This window comes from Drosophila simulans, chromosome 3L, assembly GCF_016746395.2.
Source record: "Drosophila simulans strain w501 chromosome 3L, Prin_Dsim_3.1, whole genome shotgun sequence".
Taxonomy (NCBI): domain Eukaryota; kingdom Metazoa; phylum Arthropoda; class Insecta; order Diptera; family Drosophilidae; genus Drosophila; species Drosophila simulans.
Window position 1 is genome coordinate 8,392,394 of NC_052522.2, and position 23,644 is coordinate 8,416,037.

At 45.5% G+C, this 23,644-nt stretch overlaps 2 protein-coding genes across 7 annotated transcripts in view; one reads left to right on the top strand and one right to left on the bottom strand.

Annotated features, from left to right (window-relative positions):
• Positions 1 to 21,915, top strand: part of LOC6737301 (talin-2) — a 29,515-nt gene extending 7,600 nt beyond the window's left edge. For 2 of the 6 annotated variants that reach the window (XM_039294105.2, XM_039294106.2), the window contains exons 2-17: positions 3,094 to 3,330; positions 8,841 to 9,099; positions 9,169 to 9,567; positions 9,627 to 9,818; positions 9,877 to 9,955; positions 10,015 to 10,518; positions 10,575 to 10,663; positions 11,043 to 11,131; positions 11,477 to 11,593; positions 11,655 to 16,242; positions 16,309 to 16,499; positions 18,468 to 18,584; positions 18,646 to 19,161; positions 19,518 to 20,177; positions 20,397 to 20,968; positions 21,027 to 21,915. In XM_039294105.2, the coding sequence (XP_039150039.1) occupies positions 8,964 to 9,099; positions 9,169 to 9,567; positions 9,627 to 9,818; positions 9,877 to 9,955; positions 10,015 to 10,518; positions 10,575 to 10,663; positions 11,043 to 11,131; positions 11,477 to 11,593; positions 11,655 to 16,242; positions 16,309 to 16,499; positions 18,468 to 18,584; positions 18,646 to 19,161; positions 19,518 to 20,177; positions 20,397 to 20,968; positions 21,027 to 21,285 (8,508 nt within the window). In that variant the 5' untranslated portion in view covers positions 3,094 to 3,330; positions 8,841 to 8,963 and the 3' untranslated portion in view covers positions 21,286 to 21,915. Of the gene's footprint in view, positions 1 to 3,093; positions 3,331 to 7,620; positions 7,751 to 8,840; positions 9,100 to 9,168; positions 9,568 to 9,626; positions 9,819 to 9,876; positions 9,956 to 10,014; positions 10,519 to 10,574; positions 10,664 to 11,042; positions 11,132 to 11,379; positions 11,406 to 11,476; positions 11,594 to 11,654; positions 16,243 to 16,308; positions 16,500 to 17,812; positions 18,384 to 18,467; positions 18,585 to 18,645; positions 19,162 to 19,517; positions 20,178 to 20,396; positions 20,969 to 21,026 lie in introns of those variants that run through there. The other 4 variants (XM_039294107.2, XM_016171116.3, XR_005544067.2 and 1 more) reach the window with 4 other exon arrangements.
• On the bottom strand, positions 21,912 to 23,554 carry LOC6737303 (isovaleryl-CoA dehydrogenase, mitochondrial). Its single transcript, XM_002084107.4, has 3 exons — positions 23,268 to 23,554; positions 23,086 to 23,211; positions 21,912 to 23,027 (listed from the first exon to the last, which is right to left on the bottom strand). The coding sequence occupies exons 1-3, from the start codon at positions 23,480 to 23,482 to the stop codon at positions 22,106 to 22,108; spliced, it is 1,263 nt and encodes a 420-aa protein (XP_002084143.1). The 5' UTR covers positions 23,483 to 23,554; the 3' UTR covers positions 21,912 to 22,105.
• Positions 23,555 to 23,644: the final 90 nt, after the last annotated feature.

Genomic DNA, 23,644 nt, shown 5'->3' on the forward strand with positions numbered 1-23,644 from the left:
TATGAGTTAATTTGCTCTTTTGTACTTCTCATTGCACTTTAAATCGTTTTAAATACTTCAAGAACCAATTTTTTAATCTGGCTTCTGACTGATTCAGTGCTTTAATGAATGGACACTCAGTTGACCCCTAGCTTACATAATTCCACAGAATAAACTATATTGTTTGTTTTTTTTTTGGGAATCCGTCTAGCTTTTGACTGCCATAATTGCGCTCATTAGGCCATTTTCAGTACCTTGTCACTGGATCGTGACACATTTGTTTAACGACCAGTTTTTTTCGCTGACCACCTCGTCAATTTCCGCTGACATGAAAAGTGAAATAAAAGTTTTTACACGAGTCGTTTGATGATGCGATGAGTTACATTACTCAAGCGCAACCAAAAATCAAGCGAGTCGCCGGTGGGCATCACTCTGCGGCCATCTGTTGGACCTCCAAACTAGCCCGTTGTAGTACACATAAATTGAAAATTTCTATAAATTCATCTATGACTCAGGGATCGAGCAAAAAATAAGCAAACGAATGAGCCAAGAGCAGCAGCATCATCATCAGCATCATCGTCGCTACAAGCAAAGTACAGTGAAAGCTCCACAGAGAGACCCTTTCGATGGATCAAAGATCTGTGTGATAGGTGAGATTCGGCTAGCAAAGAATTGACTGTGTGTTAAGATTCGGTGGCCGGCTTCTTGAGATGCTCAGCTTATCCGCTTAGGTGGCTGCGTTCTATTTCCAGTGTTGCATGAACATCGTGCCACAGTTTTTGCTCGGGGGGCAAGTGTGATCCGTGGGGATTGCCTTTTCTCACACTTTTAGTTTCGACACTGTTCATTGATTTGATATTTGGGGGCGCATCGAATGGAAAATCCAAGAGATTTGTCTGCTCTCCAAATAATATTTGTTTACCTTGAAAGTTCTCGTTTGGACACGGTATTTATAGCGCTCCATTTATACATACATATATATATAGAATGGATTTGGGTTTGGGCACATATAGTATGGCTGTTGTTATGGTTTAATTAAAATCTGTTTTGCTTTTATAGTAGAGAGAACTTTTTCCTCGGGCCTGTTTTTCAACGCAATTTACGTTGGATTTTCTTTGGCAGTTTATTTAAATTCTCCTTTCTCTCGTTTTATTTTTATTGTGAGTTGTGATGTGATTTATAGCATTGGAAACTGATTTAAGCACTTGCACATGTAGTCATCACCGCTCGCATGTATGATGTATTATTTTATTTGTCATTATGTGTGTAGATAATTAGTGATTTTTGGCATGTGGTGAAACTCACCCGAAAGACTAATTCAATACAAAAAAAAATAGCATTTATGAAAGACAATTACTGCGGTTAATTCTGAGTATCATGCGAGTATTATGAATATCTGCCCGTTTCTATCTCGGATCTGCACATGTGTATCTGCTACTGTTCGGGTCAATATCCTCTTAATCTGGCGTGTCCACGTTGTCTGGCTCGGTCGTAAAGCACTCGGAACCCTTTTCAGCAGCTCGGAGGTTCGGCACTGTAGAACGTGCCTGAGCACCTAGACCGACATCTGGCTGCATGGCAGAATCGTGCCAAGGTCTCAGATTGTGTTCGCCATAACTACGTGAAGCTATCGTTTTGTAATTTTGATTGCTCCGCGAAGACTGATACACATGCGAACCGATGTAGTCTGTATGAACGCAATCAGCCGTCGACCTACTAAATGGAAACTATACAAGCTACAAAAACTTGTCCAACGCCCACAATCGCAGTTTCGCTTTCATTGAGCGGCCGTGTTGGGGACCAGATGGGGGCCAGGAGATCAGTAGGAGGCACCCACGCCCCATGCTATTCCATTGTCTTGCCAACAAGTCGAGGGCTGAACTGCACCTGTAATAAGTCGATCTGGGGGATTTGGGGCGGTTATTCTCAAGGCATATCATAAAGTTTGTAAAAGTGGTCACAAAATGTATCATTATTAATAATATATATAAATATATATATATATATGCCAGTTATGTAACTCGACATATTTGTTGTAAGTAATTTTGCTCACAATACTTTCAACTTTCAACTTTAAAATGATTCTTAAGAAATGAACCTTAGAGACTTGTATTTTTCATGATTATTGTTGGATTCTTGAATCATCAATTTAAATATCATTTCTTTTGTGACTAACAACGCCTGGAGCTTTCAAAATTGTCTGATATCTAAAAGTGAAATGTTTAATTATAATTTCAAGCTAAAGTCAGTCATCTGTTTACTCACTGATTGGAATGTGGAATTAAACACATTTATCAGTAGGCATGAGTTAATGTTTTGAATACTATATTTAAAATATATTTTTACCGAATCATAAAAGTCCAACACGAAATTTTGAAATGCAATAAAAACAAAATTATTTTTGTTCTTCATATGATTTTTAATATTAAGAGTACTTTAAAAACTTGATTATTTTGTAATCCTATGTTTATAAACATACATAAGAATTGTATGAATAATTATTAGAGGATTGTTGGTCAGAAATGGGGATCATAGCAGCCGCATTCTTGAGCAGCTTAAGCTGACAACCAATCTCCACCGGATCCTCCGACTTCTCCAGCCGATCCCGATCAGCCACATTGATGCACTCTTTTGGGCATTTGGGTGTTGATTGATATTTTTTGTTGCTATAAACAAAAGTCGCGCTGGCGATGTGCAAACGCCGCTAATGGAAAAGTCTGGTGCAGCATTCTTGGAATGGTATTCTATGTGCGCACATATCGATGGCTGTGCTCTTGCTCCGGCTGCCTTGGTGGCATTAACCGCAATGCCGACATCTAGCCATATATGTGCTGCTATATCGGCTTCTTCTCCGCCAGCTTGCCCCACCTAACAGACTCGTCCACATCCACATCCACATCCTCATCCAAGTCCACCCATCGGCGCCGAGGTCGAGCTGCGCTAATATGGAAAATGAAAACAGGAAAAATGCTTTGTGCGTTTGCAGTTGTCTTGGAGTGGATTGCTTTGGGCTCTATTGAAGTTGCCACAGTGGCAACTGGAGAGTTGGATAGAGATTTTCCTATAACTGCCCGCACTTTTAACCGTTTGCTCTGTGTTTCCCTCTCTTTGCAGATCTTCTAAACAAATAAAACAAACGACAACCGCAACGAGCAACGAAGAAACAAACAACGCAACAACAACGACCACACTTAATACTGCCATAACACCTACACACACACACACACACACACGGGCGCACACACAGCAAACAACTTTCGTTAAACACATTTCTCCACTATCTACGGAACAACTGAAACTAAATCGAACCCAACCCATTAGCCGAAGATAAGCGGCTGACTACGAACTGAGGTAAGTGAAGGTGTGAATACAGATTTGCATAATCAAATAATTAGTTTTTAGGTTAGTATTGTTGAAAAAGTGATTTCTATTTGGATATCTCAGCTATATTTACTTTGAGGAACTCTGACAAACAAAGTTATTGGGGAGCTTCTATTAAAGTTATGAACAGCTTTCTTCTATTTTATCGAGTGTAAAAAGTTAAATTGCTGTTTTTGTTTATCCCCACAAAACACAATTAATCAAGGCGATCTGAAGACCAATATCCTACCTATAAAAGAGAAGAATGCCTTCTCGTATTTTATTACTTTAGTTTATGCCTCAGACGAGTCCTTTGTATCTGCTCGAATTCTATTTTTCCACTTAACAAACAGAAATAAAAACTGTGCAAATTACATAAAACGGCTCCACATTGGCGCAGCTCGATGGCATTTTGTTATCCGTTCCTCGAAAGGACGAGGAGGTGGGGAAAACATGGCTGCGAAGGAGTAAACGTGTCCCAAGACAAGTGAATAGTGTGCAGATTCCTTGGTGGCCACCACAGGACTCCTACGCACGGCCACACGCGTTCCAGGACGAGGCAGGACACACTCACTCGGATCCCCATGTACTCGGTTATATGGCCAGACAAAATGGTGGCTTTGGCGCCAGGATGTCGCGCCAGTTGAGCTTATTTTTTTTTTGTTCTCCGCTTGCTTTTATGTCGACAGCGATTGCACAGATAAGTGGGGGTGGGTGAAGATTACTATCCGAGCGCCTTCCCATTTGTATCTTAAGGATTGTTGCTTGCTTACTGTCCTGAGCCACAATTTTCTTAACTCATTCGGTAATAATTAATCAAAGTAAATCAGATTAATTAACGAATGTAACGCAGAAAACGGCGATCTCCCGCTGTTCGATTTCCCGGTATTCTTTAACCATTATTCATTTTGCATGCCCCGATGAGATTGTGAGTTTCTCAGATAAAAAAAAAATTACAAAAAACACTCAGCCACGTTTAATTTATACAATTTTAGCCATGTAAATGGCGCTGGCAACAAACAATTCTCGTTGTACATAAGGCGAAAGCGAAGTTCAGCCATTGGTGGTCCATGCCACCCATCGGGTGCTCCCAGTTGGTGGTGGATTTCCCGCACAGACACACACACACATAGCATCAAGAAAACCCAAGTGAAAAAGCCAAAATGTTACCATGCTTCAACCCAAACCCTCCCTTCAGTGTGTGTGGATAGGCAATTTTTACGATCTCGCATAGCAGCCACCTACTCACATCCTTTTCGCGCAGCCGGGCAAGAAGGATGCCCGGGCACATGCCATCTCATACCGGCATCCCAGCAGCCGAACAGCCCAGCATCCTGGCAAGCTGGCATCCTGTCCGCGGAGCATGCGCGGATCGGCCGCCAGGACGACGCCGTCGAGTCGCGGATTCACACAACGGTTACGACTAGTGGAATGAATGATGCTGACATCAGAAGCTCACGATGTGTCGCCGGCATAGCACATCATTCTAGGCCTAGCCGCTGATCGGGCAGGACTTGCCAGTTCAGAAACCATCCAGAAAGTTGGTCCAGTCAGTCAGTGAGACAGAAAGTCTTAAGTCGCGTTCTGAAACCGTTTTGTGCCTGAGTTCTTGTTGAGTTTTTGCAACTGCAAAACAAATTCGTTAAGTTTGGCGGTCAAGTGCCTTTTGTACCGTTTCGGTTCCTGTTTTCTCGTCATAGTTCGTGCCTTATACCTAAGAAATATTATTATCTTTTTAAAAAAAAACACACACACACACACTGAAAACATAGCCACACACACTGCGTTGTTGTCGTCGAGTGCCTTGGACAGATACTTTACTTTTAATAGACCTTAAGTCGATGCGATCCAATCGCCGCTCAAAACTCTGCCACTAATTTGCCTTAGAAAAAACATAAAAAACCAACAAAAATACTATAAAAACTTTGTTACCAAGCTTTACACGTTTTTAACAATATATATACAAAAGTCACACGTTTATATATACTTTACAAGATTTATACAAAAACCAAGCTTTTATACTAGAGAAGAAGGAACTCGAGAACATTTGAAACGTTATTTGTTATAAAATTCGAGAACATTGAGAATTCCCACGTTATTATGATGTATACGCGTTTTAAAGATTTTCCAAATTGTTAGCGGTTTTTGCCATCGTTTTGTGTTGAGTAATTTGTAAATTCAGTTTCGGTTCCGTACAATTTGTTGTACAAAAACGGTACGCTCCGTTGCCAACACCACAAACGTGCCTCAGCTCGTCGAGCAGTTGCCGCAGCAGGATCCGCAGGACTCGCAGGAGTCGCAGGACTCGTCTGAACCAGCGCTGCCGTCGCAGTCAACGATTTTTAAAATCCCCTTTCAACAACACCCTGTAATGCCTTTCGATGACAACGTCTAGTAAACGATCGCAAAGATCCTGTTAAAACACCAAAAAAACACTCTAAACACAACAACACACACAAAGATACACACACTACGCCCGAGCGTGCCTTTATAAGCATTAAGCCTTAAAAAGTAACCACAAGCTTTGTGCCTTAACGTTTTTCGATCGCCATTCACGAAAAAGTATTAACATCTTCACAAAAGAACATCATTGTTGATAAGATACCACGATGAAAGTAACAAAGTGTTCGAAAAGTAAGTAAAATGTAAAAGATTGATCTTGAAGGGTTTTATAAAAATATCATATATCTTAAAATACAATAGGTTGAAATGTTTAAGATGGATATTTTATCCGTTGTACAACAATTTTATAAATTGGTAATATAGTTTGGCTTATATTCACCAACTATGGATGAAATATCGCAACTAAGGATGGCTAATCTATGAAGACCCAAAAGTTTCCTTGTTCAACTCATCTGAATCTCGAACTTTTCTTTAAGCTAAACTCTTCGTCTGGCTGTTTTCCCTGCATATTGAACTCCACAAGTTTCCTGGCTGTCCACATCCACACTCAATTAATTAGATGTGCTCGTAGAAAAACGTTGCCGGCAGTAAATTACATCCATTAGCAGCTCAGTGTGACTTCTGGATGGAAAGTGGTTGCCAATTAGTGAGAGGCTTCGACTCCACCACCGACTCCTTGCATGGGTTCCATTTGCATTCGGATGGTATCGCTTGGTGGCCAGCTGTAGAGGAGGAACCACAAAAGTGGGTGTGGATGCAGGCGGAGTTGGGGGAATCAGAAAATTCGTGGCAACCGCAGGCAAAATTCGCCGCTTAGTTTGTACTAAAATTAACGAATATTTCCATGATTATTATGTTTTATTACTTCTCTGTAAATTGCAACTGCTGAGTGCCATAGGGAAATGTTTTCGGGAAGCATTAAGTTGCTGGGAAACTTGAAACCGTTTAAATAAGGGGTCCATTGATGTACTACATCATCATTCCCTGTATTTTATTGTTTGCTCTTTTGACGAGAGAAATCCATCTTAACGTGACTATGACAGCTTTTCTTTTCTTACTCGAAAAACCTATGTCCTTTCTTTGGCTGTTTTCTCTTGTTTGACACATACGAGCACATAAAGTTAATTGAATTAATGGGCCGTATCGTATTACAATATTCACTAGGGTTGAAAGATGGTATGCAGTGTTTAACAAAAACCCAAATGGGCTTTAAAAAACTACAACTGAATGGTACCACTATAATATTTAACGCAGCAGAAACATAAACCACCTTAAACTACTTCTCCACAAAAAGTTAATTTAGCAATATTAAATTACGCAAAAATACTGTTTCTGATACATCAATTACCTCAAACAAGTTTTTGTCTCACTAAGCAAAAGCTAACCCCACACTACCCACCGCTCTGAACTTTCAACCTGTTTTCCTGTCGCGCAGTGTACTTTCATATCGGATTACGCAGTGATTGCTGGCCGTGCTCAGCCACCGCCAACACCATCTCCTTCCGGCTGATGCTGCGCAGGATTCAGATACTTTTTGACCGGCTGGCGCCACTCAGGCGCCCTAAAAAGTCTACCATTTCTCCAAGAGAAAGGGGCACCATGTGAGAGAACTCTCCGGTGGCAAAATGAGGGTGAAATTGCGGTGACTGCACCCTTTGACCGAAGGTTTCTCTCCACAAAAAGCACTGCGCAAGCGCTGCTCTCTCCGACGCTCTTTCGGACTTTCTCTTCCGAGTCCTGCCGGTGGTGGTGGGTGCCACCACCAGACAACGATTATGTCCTAGACACCGAAGGGATGCTGATGCTGACGTCGGCGGAGCAGCATCCAACCCTCTGCCGCTGGCTCAGCCGCAACGTTGAGTCAGCCTTTTCATCACTTTCGTGCCAGATTCCGTGCAGAGCAGACGTGTTACTCCAGCCGGACGCAGGATGCCGACAATCGGTGCCATCCACAGCCGCCATATGGAACCAACATCCTTGTTTCGTTGTCGTTGCCCCCCTACAAAAAGTAATTGTGAAAGTTTGTGCGTGATATTGTGTGTGTCGTCTGCCGGAAATTTCAAGTGCTTCCTCTTGCTCTCTCTGTGTGTTGTATGTGTGTGTGTCTCATCACACACACACAGTTACGAGAAAAAGAAAATAACAAAACATTTGTGTAAATTATTGATTTTCACATGCTAGAGCAAACAATAATGGTAGCGTTTTTTCCACCCGAACTCTGACACACTTAGGCAGCTTTTGTCTCTTTACGTGGGCAGGATCAAAAAGCGGGCGACAGAAAATCAATTACTCCTGCCTTTCGGGGATGGAGAATGTGGCATTATGAGGGAACTTGGCTTAAAATCCAAAGCCTAATCATCAAGAGAACGGAGCATGCAGAGAGAGTTGGAGAAGTCACCAAAGTGGGCTTACTTTGCTACCCCATAAGGATACATTACAATGGGCCTGGGTTTTCAGGCTTTGATTTGGCCTGAACTCAAGTGTCCTGCGTTGCCCTCTCCCCTGCCTATTTGTGTTTGTGTGTGTGAACATCTAATGCCCTTGTGTGTGTGCGCGAGTGCTTCTGGAGAAGATTTTCATCAGCAATTTTATCGGCCGTCTGCGATTTGGGTGGTGGCTGCCACCGCCATCGCCCCTGCTCGCTTTGCCGGAAGATATCCTTGCGCTTTGGGGGTGGTTTCGGTTTGGTTTCGGTCTCGACCGATGGTTCCGGGTTTCGGCTTTTCTGGTGTCTGTTTTCCACTTTTAGTTTGTCCTCTTAAGTGTAATTCATTAGGAAATAAGTATATTCTAATTTGGACTAACAGCTCCCAATAATATTTCAGTCAAAGTGAACTTAATCAATGTCATAAACTGCACTTTCTGCCAGCTAATTTGACTCCCTTTAATTGAAAATCATAGGCTCGAAAATGTATAAAATGGGGAAATTTGTTACCCATATCGTTGACATTGTGGGACATAGAAGCACCAAATTTTTTTTTGAACGAAAAAGAAAAATCTTTCCTCTAAAACCACTTATTGCTGTATCATAACTCATTGTTTGCTAATAATCAACCTGATGTTTTATTAAACTTAAATATTCCCTCTTATTTTTGCAGTGCCCATTGCATTTTTCACTTCCTTGGAAGTTTACCCAAGGAAACGACGACGAAGCGGAGGAGAGAGAAGTAAAAGAAAAGGAGCAGCGAAAGTCGAAGTGAAGCAGCGAAGACGACGCCAGGATGTCCACACTATCGCTGCGCATTCAACTGGAGGGTGGTCGGGTGACCAAGACCATACAGTTCCAGCCCAACACCACAGTCTTCGATGCCTGCAAGGTCATTCGCGATAAGTTCGCCGAGGCAGTGCAAGGACAACGTATGTGAAGACTAATTTCTCAAGCAATCTCATTTTTAAATCAATGATTTTTCGTTTTTTTTTTTATAGCCAGCGAATATGGACTGTTTATCTCTGACGAGCAGAACCAGCAGGGGGTTTGGTTGGAACCGGGACGCACCCTGGGCTACTACATACTGCACAACCAGGATACGCTGGAGTATCGCCGCAAGACGCGAACCCTACGTGTTCGCATGTTGGATGGCGCTGTAAAGACCATTCTGGTGGATGACTCCCAGCCGGTGTCGCAGCTTATGGTGGTCATCTGCACAAAGATCGGCATCACCAATCATGAGGAATATGGATTGGTGCGCGAGGACAACGAGGCGCAGAATGAGAATCTGCCGGACAACAAGTTTGGAACGCTCACCCTTAAGCGAAAGATTATGGAGAAAGATCGCGATGCCAAAATGGAGAGTTTGCGCAAGAAACTAAAGACGGACGACGAAAGTAAGTTACTAGTTTAAGTCTGCAAAAAGTAAAACATTAAAATGGGGTTTTATTTCCAGTGAACTGGGTGGATGTGAGTCGCACCTTGCGGGAGCAGGGAATAGATGAGGCAGAAACTGTTTTGCTCCGTCGGCGCTTTTTCTTCTCGGATCAGAATATCGATTCTCGGGACCCCGTGCAATTGAACTTGCTGTATGTCCAAGCCAGGGATGCCATTCTGGATGGAACGCATCCTGTCACTCAAGACAAAGGTGAGTCCCGTGTTTTATGCTGCCAGGAATATTGTATTAATAATTATCAATTCCTTAGCTTGCGAGTTTGCTGGCATCCAAGTGCACATTCAATTTGGACCGCATAATGAGGCCAAGCACAAGACCGGATTTCTAGAGTGAGTTAAAGATTTATCCAATGTCCATTACTTCATCTAATCAAAATTTGTATGTGTAGTTTGAAGGACTTCCTGCCTCAGTCTTATGTTCGCACCAAGGGAATCGAGAAGAAAATCTTTTCGGAGCACCGAAAGCATGTGGATCTATCCGAAATCGACGCCAAAGTCCTGTACACTAAGACCGCCCGGGAGTTGCCCACCTACGGCGTTACCTTCTTTCTGGTCAAGGAGAAGATGAATGGCAAAAACAAGCTTGTTCCCCGTCTACTCGGAGTGACCAAGGATTCGGTGCTGCGCCTAGACGAGCACACCAAAGAGATCTTGATCTCGTGGCCCTTGACAACAGTACGACGTTGGGGCGCCTCGCCAAACACCTTCACCCTGGACTTTGGCGACTACGCCAATCAATACTACTCGGTGCAGACGACGGAGGCCGAGCAGATTGTCCAGCTTATTGCTGGCTACATCGATATTATTCTTAAGAAGAAGCAAACCAAGGATCATTTCGGCATCGAAGGCGATGAGGGATCCACAATGGTGGAAGAGTCAGTGGCACCATCCAAGTAAGTAAAGCTGCTTAGTGTGAGTAATATAGATTTGTAATCTATTTATATTATAGAGCCACATTCTTGCAACACGAAACGAATCGCATGGAGCAACTAAATGTGGAGAGCTTGGCTCATCCAGGCATTATGCGTCCATATGACGGTAAGTTTTAATTACCTTGTAACAATATAAAGCACTTTAGCTTGAGCTGATTATTATTCGTTTAAATGTCAATGCTTTTACTCAATTTGTACGTTGGATGAATGAAGTACATTTTGAAGATGGTTTCTAAAAAGTGTTTCATTTAAAGTAAAAGCTTAGTAGTTAAAGTTTAAATATCTTTGATTATCATCAAAAGGATAAAAACACAAAAATATCTTTGGAGACTAAACCTATAAAATTGTACTTAAGGTTTCTTAGATGCAATGTATTAGCTTTCTACTTATTTATTTTTGCTATTGCTTATCTTGTAAATGCTAATTTATATTTTTATTTCTTTTACCAATCCCCTCTGAATTCCGCTCAACGAATCGAAACACAGGCGAGCGCTCTTATATGGAGAATGAAGTGCAGACCGTGCAGTACGGTGCCTTCGTCGGCCAGGTGAACCATGCCCACCAGCCGCCCACGGTGAGTAGACCACACCTCCATGCTCAGCCCAAAGCCACCAAGCATTCTTCATTAACTCCACTTATTTACACTCAGCCATTTATTTATTTCACACGCATTTTGCTTAAGTTGCCACTGCACATACTTGTAACACTAGCCTAACAACTAAATCTGATCCACAAAACCATAATCCCATCCATCTAAATCGAACTAACATGAATCATTTCTCTAATTCCTTTCTCCTGACATGCTGCAATCTCAAAATAAAGCCAGTGGTCATCCAATGTTTTACAAAGTATGCATTTTGCTGGAGAGACTTTCTTCAAACGCAAATACTAATTTTTCATTTAAAATATGTTACTTTAGACTAAGGAAGTTCGCATTAGTTCTGTAAATCTGACGGAGCCACAGCGAGCTCTGCTGGGTTACATATCCGCTGGCCAGGATGTCTTGATTCGCGCTGACGAAGAGCTGCGCACCAAGGTGAGATAATTGACTTTTCTAAAGTATAAGTTATCTAATACGCAGTTTCGTTTCTCTGCAGGCACCCATCCAAGAGCTTGGCAGCGATTTGCGCTCTATTGAATGGCGTGAGAACACCTTGGACACTTCCAAGCAGGCGGTTAGCAGTCATGTGGCCACCATGAGCGCTGCCACTGCCCAAATTATAACCGCCTCTCATCCGGATGAAGTGGATACGGAGGCCATTTCGGCCTCGGTCTCCCAGATCGCCCAAACAATTCCGGAGGTAACCAAGGAAGTGCGTCTTATTGCCGCCTTAATGGAGAACGACACGAATGGTGACCAACTGCTGGAGGCCGCCCGCAACTTGTGCAACGCCTTCAGTGATCTCCTCAAGGCAGCCGAACCAGAGAGCAAGGAACCGCCACAGCATCTGATCAACGCAGCCAGTCGAGTGGGTGAAGCTACAACTCATGTACTCAGCACTATTGCCGAAGAAGAGGTACCCGAGAACCGTGACCTCCACGACATGCTCCTAGCCTTGGCCAAGGCGGTGGCCAACACCACTGCTGCCCTTGTGTTGCGTGCTAAGAACATTGCCGCGAGCTGTGAGGATGAACAGGCCAGAAACCGTGTTATTGGAGCTGCCAGTCAGTGTGCCCTGGCTACGAGTCAATTGGTGGCTTGTGCCAAGGTGGTGGCACCAACGCTTCACAATGCTGCCTGTCGTGAGCAACTTGAAGCGGCTGCCAAAAATGTGGCCAGAGCCGTCAATTCTTTGTGCGAGGTCTGCAATGAAGCCAGCAATGACCCTAAGCTGAAGGCCGATCTCCTGGCAGCGGCTCGTGATGTGTCCAAGAGCCTCACTGATATGTTGGAGCACGTAAAGCTGAGCTCCAGGGAGCATGCCAATCGCACCAGCACCGAATTGAGCCCCGTGGAGAACGTGATAATCGGCACTGATATTCTGGTATCTACTCACGATCCCCAGGAGATGGTGCGCCATGCACGTACCCTTGGACAAACAACTGCTCAGCTTATCCAGAGCATCAAGGGGGAGGCGGATCAGCAACAGGATGCAGACATGAAGCGTCATCTGTTATCCGCTGCCAAGCAGCTGGCGGATGCCACTGCTAAGTTGGTAGAGGCCGCTCGTCTCTGCTCATCCAACCCTCATGATTCGGATAACCAAAACGCTTTGCGTAAGGCAGCGGAGGAACTTCGGGAGATCACCACTACTGCGGCTAACACGCCTGCGATGAAACGTGGACTTATCCAGCGATTGGAATTCTGTTCGAAACAAGCAGCCTCAGCAGCTACCCAGTGCATCTCGGCGGCACAGAACGCAGTCCAGCACAGCCAAGACCATCAGACTAAGGAAACCCTTCTGCAGGATTGCAAGCGAGTGGCGGACACTATCCCACGCCTAGTCACCTCGTTGAAAACAACCCGTGCGCAACCCGATGACCCTAATGCCCAGCTAAATCTCATCGAGGCTGCTGAACAGTTCATTGAACCTGCTCTGCAGGTGTCAAAATCGTCGCGGGCTCTACAGCCCACTGTCACTGATATTCCATCCGCTACCCAACTGTCCAAGGGTGCCTTGCACTTGGGACAATGTGTCTCAGAGCTACATTCGGTAGCACAGCGTGCTCGTGATGCCTGTGGTGGTCAGGAACTGGAGTCAGCCTTAGAGGAGGTGCGCAAACTGCATGACGTGTTGGATGATACACGACAGGCTGCCATCGCCGGGCAGTTGCGTCCATTGCCGGGACAAACCGTGGAGAATACAGCCGATGAGCTAAGGAAATCGGCAAAGAACGTGGGAATCGCCTTGAGCCAACTGCTCTCCTCTGTGCTGCACAACCAGCGTAGCTACGCTGGAGCTGCTGGACGGGACACTGCCCTGGCATTGGGCGATTTCACCAGGAGCGTACACGGAGTGGCGGCCACAACACAGAATCCAGCAATCATCGACTGTGCTGATGATGTGGTTACCAGCTCGGCGCGACTCATTGAGCAGGCTCAACGCACGTTGCAGGGAGCAACTAACCCGGAAGCTTTGACTCAAGCTGGACGAGAGGTCACCGGAGCCCTTTCCGCCACCGTTGACTGCATTCCCGGACAGCGAGAAGTGGATGTGGCTTTGAGGAATGTCAGCGAATTGAGTGAAATCCTATCAATGAGTGAATTCCCACCTTCAAGCCGTCCATATGCCACTCTGCAGTCGGAACTTAAACAAGTGGCAGAGCAGTTGAGCAGCGCCGGTGGTGAGATTGTGGTGTCGTATTCTTCGCCAGCTTTGCTAGCCGAGAGTAGCCAAAACTTTGCTGCCAACTATCGGGATCTATTGTCCGTCAGCATGGAAATGGCCGGCCAAACGCAGGAAGAGGAGGTGCGCTCGCACATGATCGAGTCCCTCCGTCATGTCTCCACTCAATCATGCTCTCTCCTCTCAACGGCCAAGTCGATTGCCGCCGATCCCGGTCAGCCTAATGCTAAGAACCTGCTGCATGCCGCTGCCCGAGGAGTGACCGAGAGTATCAATCAGTTGGTTGATGCCAGCATCCAATCCGCTCCCGGGCAAAAGGAGTGCGACAACGCTATGCGCAACATTGAGGCCTTGCGCCTCATGTTGGACTATCCCCATGAACCTATCAACGAGTTGGGATACTTCGATTGCGTGGAACAGGCCACTGGAAAGTCAAGAAACCTTGGCTATGCTATCTCCGAGATGATCAATAATGCCAAGCAGTCGCAGCATGTGGAATTTAGTCAATCGGTGAATAACGTTAACGACTCCATTCAGGGACTGATCGAGAGCTCATCGCAGGCCGCCTATTTGATTGGAGTTTCGCATCCTTCAAGTGTCGCAGGAAGACCAGGAATCATCGACCAAGCCCAGCTTACTTGGGCCTACCAGGGAATCCGTCAGCACTGCGACATTGTGAGCAGCCAGCAGTCTACTAAGCCGCAAATGATTTCTGCCCTCACGGTGATTGCAAAGCACACCAGTTATCTGTGCTCCATTTGCCGTCAGGCCTCGATGAACACATCGAACCCGGTGGCCAAGAACGAGTTTATTGTGCTTGCTAAGCAAGTGGCCACGGCTACTTCAGACTTGGTGCAGGCCATTAAGGCTATTGAGGAGCAGCCGGCTGGCGGAAGTCGAGAGCGTCTAGTGGATCCTTTATTGGAAGCTGTCAAGGCTGTGCGTCAGTATGCTTCGAGCTCAGAGTTCAGTTCAGTGCCAGCGAAGATATCTGCGGAGGGCAGGAAAGCCCAGGAGCCAGTCATCCAAGCGGGTCGCGGTGTAATCGATGGTGTTGTGGAGATGGTCAAGGCAGCCAAGTCATTGGCCCTAACCCCCGATAATCCGCCAGTGTGGCAACAGCTCTCCATGCACTCCACCCCGGTTTCGGAGTCGGTAAAGCGATTGGTGGACAACATTCGCGACAAGGCGCCTGGACAGGCACAGTGCGAACAGGTGCTCCACACCCTGGGCACATGCACGCGAGAATTGGACAGTTGTGCCCTTGCCGTTAATGCACAGGGTCTCAGTCAGCGACGGGATAACAACTTGCACGGATTCAGTGGCCAGACGATGAACTCTGCTTCCGAGCTAATTGACAAGCTGGAACCTATTCGTGTGGCTGGCAAGAATAATGCCGAACAACTTGGTCATGCTGTGGGCGAAATCTCGCGTTATGTGGTGCCCATGGTTAATGGAGCAATTGGAGCTTGCACCCACATTGTTCACAGTCAACAGCAAATGTCGCTAATTCAGCAGACCCGTTCGGTGGTGGAAAGTGCCATTACCCTGGTCCAATCGGCCAAGGATTCGGCTGGCAATCCTCGTGCCACTCATGCCCATCCCCGACTAGATGATGCAATCGATGGCACAAGGGAGGCCATTCAGGAGCTGCAGCAAACCGTGGAGAAGATCAATGCAGAAACGGGCATCGTGACCGGATTGATGGAGCAGGTGAACCGTTCCATCACCCGATTAACCGATAAGCGGCAGTCCCTGCTGAACGCCTCGTACTCGGACACCTTTGTTGATTACCAGACGCGAATGGTGGCGCGAGCAAAGGAAATCGCCAGTCTGGCCAATGAGATGAACGCCAAGAGCAGCGTTGAACCATCGGCTCTACCTCAACTCGCCGTTGACATGACACAAAACTATCAACAGTTGACTCAGGACTCCGTTGGCGCAAGTACAACCACTTCCTCGCCGGATGTGGCAATGCGTATTCGCACCACGGTTATTGATTTGGGCCGATCGGTAAGCTCTATGATTCAGTCGTCGGCCGGCGGAGCACGACCCAACGATGTGGGCGCCCAAAAAGAAATTGCACGAAGCGCTCGGGAGGTGTCCGAAAAGGTGGCCCAGGTGCTGGCGGCTTTGCAGGCGGGATCGCGTGGAACTCAGGCGTGCATTAATGCAGCCCACACGGTATCCGGCATCATTGGAGACTTGGATACAACCATTATGTTCGCTACCGCCGGAACTTTGCATTCGGATGGAGATGGAAGCTTTGCCGACCACCGCGAGCACATACTTCAAACGGCAAAGGCTTTGGTGGAGGACACCAAGGTTCTGGTGACTGGAGCGGCTGGAACTCAGGATCAGCTAGCCAACGCCGCTCAGAATGCTGTCTCAACCATAAGTGAGTGCCATTTAAAGAAAATATTACAATACTAGCTTACTAATACACTAAATGTTCCTAATTTAGCTCAACTGGCTGAGGCAGTGAAGCGAGGAGCCTGCTCGCTAGGCTCTACCCAACCCGATTCCCAGGTCATGGTCATCAATGCCGTCAAGGATGTAGCCTCTGCACTTGGCGATTTGATTAACTGCACTAAGTTGGCCTCCGGCAAGTCCATCAACGATCCCTCCATGCAGGATCTTAAGGAGAGTGCCAGGGTAAGCTGCACCTGTCCCATTCTATACCCCCTGTCTTTCTCTATTACTCTCTCTCTCTCTTTCTTGATCTTACGTAGTTTTTTAAACTCTTGCTAATAAGCTTTCGTTGTTGTGGCTTTTAGTATATGCAGGGTGATTCCCTTAACTGATTTCAAACTATCTGAAACGTGTAGCTTTCAATAATGCAGTTAAGGGAATTATACTGCTTTAGTTTCTTATCCTTACTCACAAAATTGTAACTGACTTCAAGTGGTTATGGTTTGTGCTCCTAAATTATGCCAATTGGTTTATCATAAAGTTACAAAAGGGACCAAAGACAATAAGTAAAATAGGACTGCATTTTTGGAATACGGACGGATTTTTAAGGATTCATCTTTATTTTTATAATCATTTTTTCTTTTCCACGCAAAATATGTACCGCGCATACATAAATGTTGTTTGTGGCATATTGAAAATTCAATAAACATCAAATGGCTTTGGCACTCATCTACTCATACACTCAATAAAACGATGAATCCCAACACCCGCTAAAAAAATCAACCTCATAAATGTATCTGTGTATATTTGGACCCACTGCTGCTGTCTGAATTTTTGAATGCAAAAGATTTAAAAAGGCGTCTCCCATGCATCCTGCATCCTGCTCCCTTTAAAGCTTCAGCTCTGTGTTGTCGTTTCTTTAATGTTATTAATGTTATCAATGTTTAACCGAACGCACCCATGAAAAGCCCACTACTTGCATTAATTCTCTGGCGGCATCGGCAGCGAACAACAGATTTCTCGCCCGGCTACTCAACCACCCTTCTTGTCCAGCTCTCTAACACCGTGGTCATGCCAGTACCATCCCTTTCGGCTCTGCTGCTGCTGCTTACTGCGCTCTCCCAACCACCGAGGCACCCCAACCACCCACCTATCCAAACACCCACCCTTCCGAAACAATCGTCCACCCACCCCACCTACCACCCACCACTTCCAACGTTTGTAAAAAGAAAACCGAATGGGAAAATCCATAAATTGATGTATTTTTTCGTTTTGCTAATTCGTTGTGCCTTCGACGTATCTGCTCTTCTTTTTTTCCCACAACACACAAACCGAACAAAAAAATAAAAAATACTCTCATGAACTGTACAAAAATGCAAATCGAATTCAAACCGCTCCACGCTCCTCCTTCTCTTCATGCGCTGCGCTCTCTGTGGAAAACAATCTGCTATCAAATCGATATCAAACCAAAATCTCCATTCATCCGCATATACATATGTATGTACAAATCGAACAAAACCAAAAAAAAAATCGAATCGAAAAATTACGCCGAGCAGACGCTTCAAGATGTTTGCCAAACAGCTGCCCACAATGGCCATTCAAAAACTAACCCACAGTCCGAAATGCGAAGTGGCAGCCACATCCTCCTCGGCAGCAGCAGCATCGACATCATGGCCATCTGAAATTCTGGGACGAAATTCTACTTGCATTACTCCATTGCACAATGAAACATAATTTTCGCCACTCGAGAAATTGAATTCAATCTGATTGTAAGAGAACTTTTAAGTGCTGGGAAGAGCAACGAGAATTGAAGTCCTCTTGAAATGCAGACTTTTAAAACAGCAAACTTTTAATTTTTAATTTGAAAACGCTTACCTGGCGCCTAGAAGTTCCCATTTATCTCTTTTCAATGTTACCAAGTCATTTTTAAAACTAATTCTTATTACTTATGCGTATAATAAAAAATCAATGGAATATTATTTTTGCTATATTGTAGTTTTATATTGATTTGTAAGAGTGCCAAAGCCAATTAGAACGTAGTAGTAGTAGTAGTAGAATATTATATGTAGTGGTAGAGTAGCTTGTAATCGTAGTCATTCTCCTATCTGTAAGCAACTCTCTTCAAATCACTTCTTTACTGACCAAAAACATTAACCACAAACATCTCTGCTCTGCTCCCAAAAAAACTTCTTTACATTCGCAAACGAATAGGTTATGGTGCTGAATGTGTCCTCCCTACTAAAGACTGTGAAGGCTGTCGAGGATGAGCACACTCGCGGAACTCGTGCAATGGAGGCCACCGTAGAAGCCATCTCGCAGGAGATTCGGGTAAGTTTATAGAAGAATTTGTATGGAATTTATTGTAACACCTAAATATTTATTCCGCCAGGCCATGCACTCTCCCCCACCAGTTGGCAACACCCAGGTGGGACCCGAGGATCTGATCCGAGTGACTATGAATGTGACGGCCGCCACGGCCAAGGCTGTTGCTGCCGGAACCTCCAATCTGCAAGCTGATATTGTATCTGCAGCCAATCTGGGACGTCGTGCCATCTCTGAAATGCTTATTGTCTGCCGCTCCGTGGCCTGGAACTGTGCCGAAACGGAGGAGCTGAGATCACGCACTCTGGAGGCAGGAACTGCTGTCGGGGAGTCGTACCGCGATCTGCTCAGTGGAATCCTTCACAACTGCAGTGCCGACGATCGCATGCATTTGTCGCGTCGCGTGGCCAAGTGCGTCACCGATCTGGTGGCCATGGCCAGGCTGCTCAAGGGCTCCGATTGGATCGATCCCGAGGATCCCACAGTCATTGCTGAGAACGAGCTGCTGGGCGCTGCCGCCTCCATTGATGCCGCCGCCAAGAAATTGGCTTCACTGCGTCCTCGCCGTCAGGCCGATGTCAAGGTGGGTCTTAGTTTGCTATTCTTTACATACTCAAACCTAGTTTAAATGGTGAATGATAACTAACTATAGTGATATAACTGAAAACTCATCCTAATATATAAGCGGTGCTTGATTTATCCTTAACTTGCCCTTCAAAACGAACTAATTGATGGTTCCAGTGAGATATGTTTGATATTCTTGGTTGTATCATTCAAAAGTTCACCCAGGAATCAAACATATTATTACTGTGACCCTCGCCAATCTACTAAAACACTCAGCTCAAGAACTTAACTAAATTCCATTGGTGATTGTTTCATTCTTTTTCGCCTCAAGTCAGCATGTAATAATATTTCACCTTTGATTTCTCTACCACATAGATTGAACTCGACGAAAACATGAAGTTTGACGAAATGATCTTGGAGGCTGCCAAGGGGATAATGGGAGCATCTGCTGCCTTGGTGCGTGCTGCAAACGCTGCTCAGCGTGAGCTCATCGATACGGGCAAGGTGGCCCGTCGTCCGCTAACAAGCTCCGACGATGGTCAATGGTCGGAGGGTCTCATTTCGGCCGCTCGTCTTGTGGCCGCTGCCACTCACAGCCTGGTGGAGGCAGCCCAAAACCTGGTGCGCGGAGTGGGCACCGAGGAGATGCTTATTTCCACAGCCAAGCAGGTGGCCGCTTCCACGGCTCAGCTACTGATTGCCTGCAAGGTGAAGTCCAATCCAAACTCTGAGGCCGGTCGTCGTCTTCAGGCCGCTGGCAATGCAGTGATCAAGTCCACAGACAACCTGGTGCACTCTGCCCAACAGGGCCTGGATGAAATGGTGGAAGATTCGATTAAGATCAACACATCGATGGTCGATGGTATGGCGCAGGAGATCAACGCTCGATCCGCCGTGCTACGCAAGGAAAAGGAACTGGAGGAGGCGCGACAGCTTCTGAAGAATGTACGCCATGCGCAGCGCTACGCGAAGAACGCTCAGGGATTCACCACAGACGAAAGTGACACCGAGTACGCCTATAGAAGCCAGAACAATGTATGAAACACGTTTATTACTTTTCCACATTGTTATATTTTGTATTAGTCTTTGAAAGCACCAGCAAATGAAATTGGCATTGAGATGAATGGCAAAATTGAAGCACCAATTTGTTTCAAGTAGTCTAGCTATAATATCTGGTCTGGGTAGCAAATCTAACACGTAACCGATCTAACCGGCAGTATTTCTTTTCTCTCTTCTAACCTCTAACCATAACAGACTTTGGGTCGCAGCGGTTACTACGGTTCCAGCGAAATGCGCAGTTCGCCAAGCTACTTGTCCGGTGGGCAGCAGCAGAAGCATCACTATCATGCCAGTCCGCAGCCGCAGCACTTCCATCACCCAGGAGCGGTGTCTCCACCACCGTCAAACTATCCACCGATGGATGATCCCAATGGTGACTTCCCACCACCACCGCCACCACTGTCTACAACCATTTCTAATATGCAAACCGCCACATCGGGTCACAGTTTCCGCCCTAATCCCAAGCTAACAGCCAATGCCGTGCCCAGGCCCTATCCAGGTAGTCCTGGCGGCAGCAATGGCCTAATCCCTGCACCCACCACATCAGGCACACCCACTAACACAAACTACCAGCAAAGTTATGAGTCGTCCAGCATTAAAACGCTAAACTCATCCCCACCGGCGGTGCCAAAGAAGCCCGCTGTAAACCGAAATCTGGCGGCGTGTGTGCAGGATCTCCATGACAAGACGTTCGGTCAGGGCGGAGTAGTACAACTTACGGGCGGAAATGGCTATCCAGGTCAAAACTACGAGGGATACACGTCTAGGTGCGCTTGAACCCATTCCCTATTGAGCACTTTTGCTAATCCTCTTGATAAATTGCAGATATGAGACGCGTAACTTCGACAAGTCAGCCAATAATACCACCAGCAGCAGCAGTGAACTTGGAGCGGTCAAGCCATTGGAGTCAAGTTTCTCGCAGATGACCCTTAACACCGATGGCGGTAAGATCAGCATTGTTGACCAAGGCTCGGAGCGACTCACCTCGATGACCCAGCGTGTGATGGAGCGCAAGTCCTTCACCACAACAACGGAATCCCGGTCGGAGACGAAGACGGAAAAGCACAGTTTTCGATTGGACTGAGCGTTCCAATTGAAGCAATTCTATTTGCTTAAGTAAATGTTGTATGATTGCCAAAAGTGCTTTTAACATTTACACACCCATAAACATACTAATAGAAATAATTTAATATTAATTGTAATTAGCCACTAGCGAAACTACATCTATATGCCTCTACCCATACCATATAATCAGCCTAATATTAACAACCTAATCTTGCTAATCGAGTTTCAATGTTTTCGTATATCTGTGTTCTACGTGTTTATTTGCCATTAAATTGCCCATATATATATTTATACGAGATGTGCGAACTTATTGAGGCAAGTTTTTGTTTAAACTCAACGAAATTACAATTAATCTCTAATAAGCGTAACACAAACAAATTTGGTTCTTCACTTTGTTGTTATTTTCGATGCAATTTATTACTGTGCACTAAACATGAAATATTATTTTCTAACGTAAGAAAACTCTTGTTTTTCACCAAAACGTAGAGCAGTCAGTCTATGTTCTATAGTTGTGAATTTTATTCGATGTAATCAATACCTTTTATTTCTCTTTGTATATACGTACGTGTGCGAGTCGTGTATGCAGTTGCATATTTAAATTGTGTATTTTTTGTAAATTAATAAAAAAAACAATATTTTAACATATAAAGTTTTACTTCTTTTATTAAGGCACATATACATATAGAAATTGATAAAACATACAGATTTTATAAATCTTAAGAAAAATAAATGCAACATTTAGTCTGTCAGGTAGTAGAGTTGGTCCACGTCATTGCCACAGTTGTCATAACATAAATGCGATTCTGGATTACATTGAAAAAAGGGATGGCGCTCTCTCTTTACTTGTACTCCTGGTTGAGCTGGCGACCAATCAGCCAGCGCCTAATCTCCGAGGTTCCCGCGCCAATCTCGTATAGTTTAGCATCTCGCAGGATGCGTCCAGTGGGATTCTCGTTAATGTAGCCATTACCACCGAGGATCTGAATGGCATCGAGAGCCACCTTGGTGGCTTTCTCGGCTGTGTAGAGAATAACGCCAGCGCAATCTTTGGGACTGCGATTGCCGGCGTCACAGGATCTGGCCACGGTGTACAAATAGCTTCTGCACGCACTCAGGTTGGTGTACATATCGGCCATCTTTCCTTGCAGCAACTGAAATTCTCCAATTAACTTGTTCATCTGCTTGCGCTGGTGAGCATAGTCGAAAGCCACATCGCAAGCGGCCTGCATTAGACCCACGGGTCCGGCGGCCAGCACTAGTCGTTCAAAGTCCAATCCCGACATGAGCACGTATACGCCCCTGTTCTCCTGGCCCAAAATGTTCTTGGCCGGCACCTTCAGATCCTGGAAGACCAGCTCACAGGTACTGCTTCCTCGCATACCCATCTTGTCCAGCTTTTGGGCCACACTGAAGCCTTCCCAGGCGGTCTCGACTATGAAAGCCGTAATGCCATGCTTGTCCGGAACACCGCTGCCTCCTGTCTTGGCATAGACTATCAAAGTGTCCGCATCAGATCCATTTGTGATCCAGAACTTTGATCCATTCAGGACATAGTAGTCTCCTTTGCGTTCCGCACGCAGCTTCATGGATACGACATCGGATCCAGCGCCCGGTTCGGACATGGCCAGACCTCCAACATGCTCACCACTGCATAGCTTGGGAAGGTACTTCTCCTTCTGCTCGGGGGTGCCGTTCTTGGTCAGCTGATTGATGCACAGATTGGAGTGTGCTCCGTAGGACAAGGCCACGCCACCAGCAGCACTGGAAAATAGGGTTTATAAGGATCATCGTAATATATGTAATATATGTATATGCTTACCGGGAGAATTCCTCCATGATGATGCAGTGGTCCAAATAGCTGCCCCCAGTGCCACCAAAATCTGGCTCCGCAGTGATGCCCAGAAAGCCAAGATCACCCAGTTTCTTCCAGAAGGGGCGCATGTCCCTAAAAGATAATATTTAATTAAAGGTAATTGTGATATTAATCCTGCATTATCGTACTTGAAATTATCCAATTTGTCGATTTCCTTGGCCAGAGGCGCCAATTCCTTCTGGAAGAAATTAAAGGCGACTTCCCGCAACTTTTGGCGATCTTCATCCAGCCCGAACATCGCATCGTTGACGGGATAGTGTGCGAGGGTACGGGTCCAGGACAAAGGACGATCGCCACGTTGCAGCAGGGATCTGCATGACTGGGCCACAAATCTCAGAGCCATGTTAATTTTGGGGAACACTATTCTATACTATTATCTAACGCGATCAGCTGTTGCCACTCGCTACTGCGAAATCAACTAGTAGCACAACAAGTGGGAGGGCATGTGGCCAAACGAGCGAGTTGGCATCAGAAAATAATCAGTAAGATAAAAAATATTGATAAA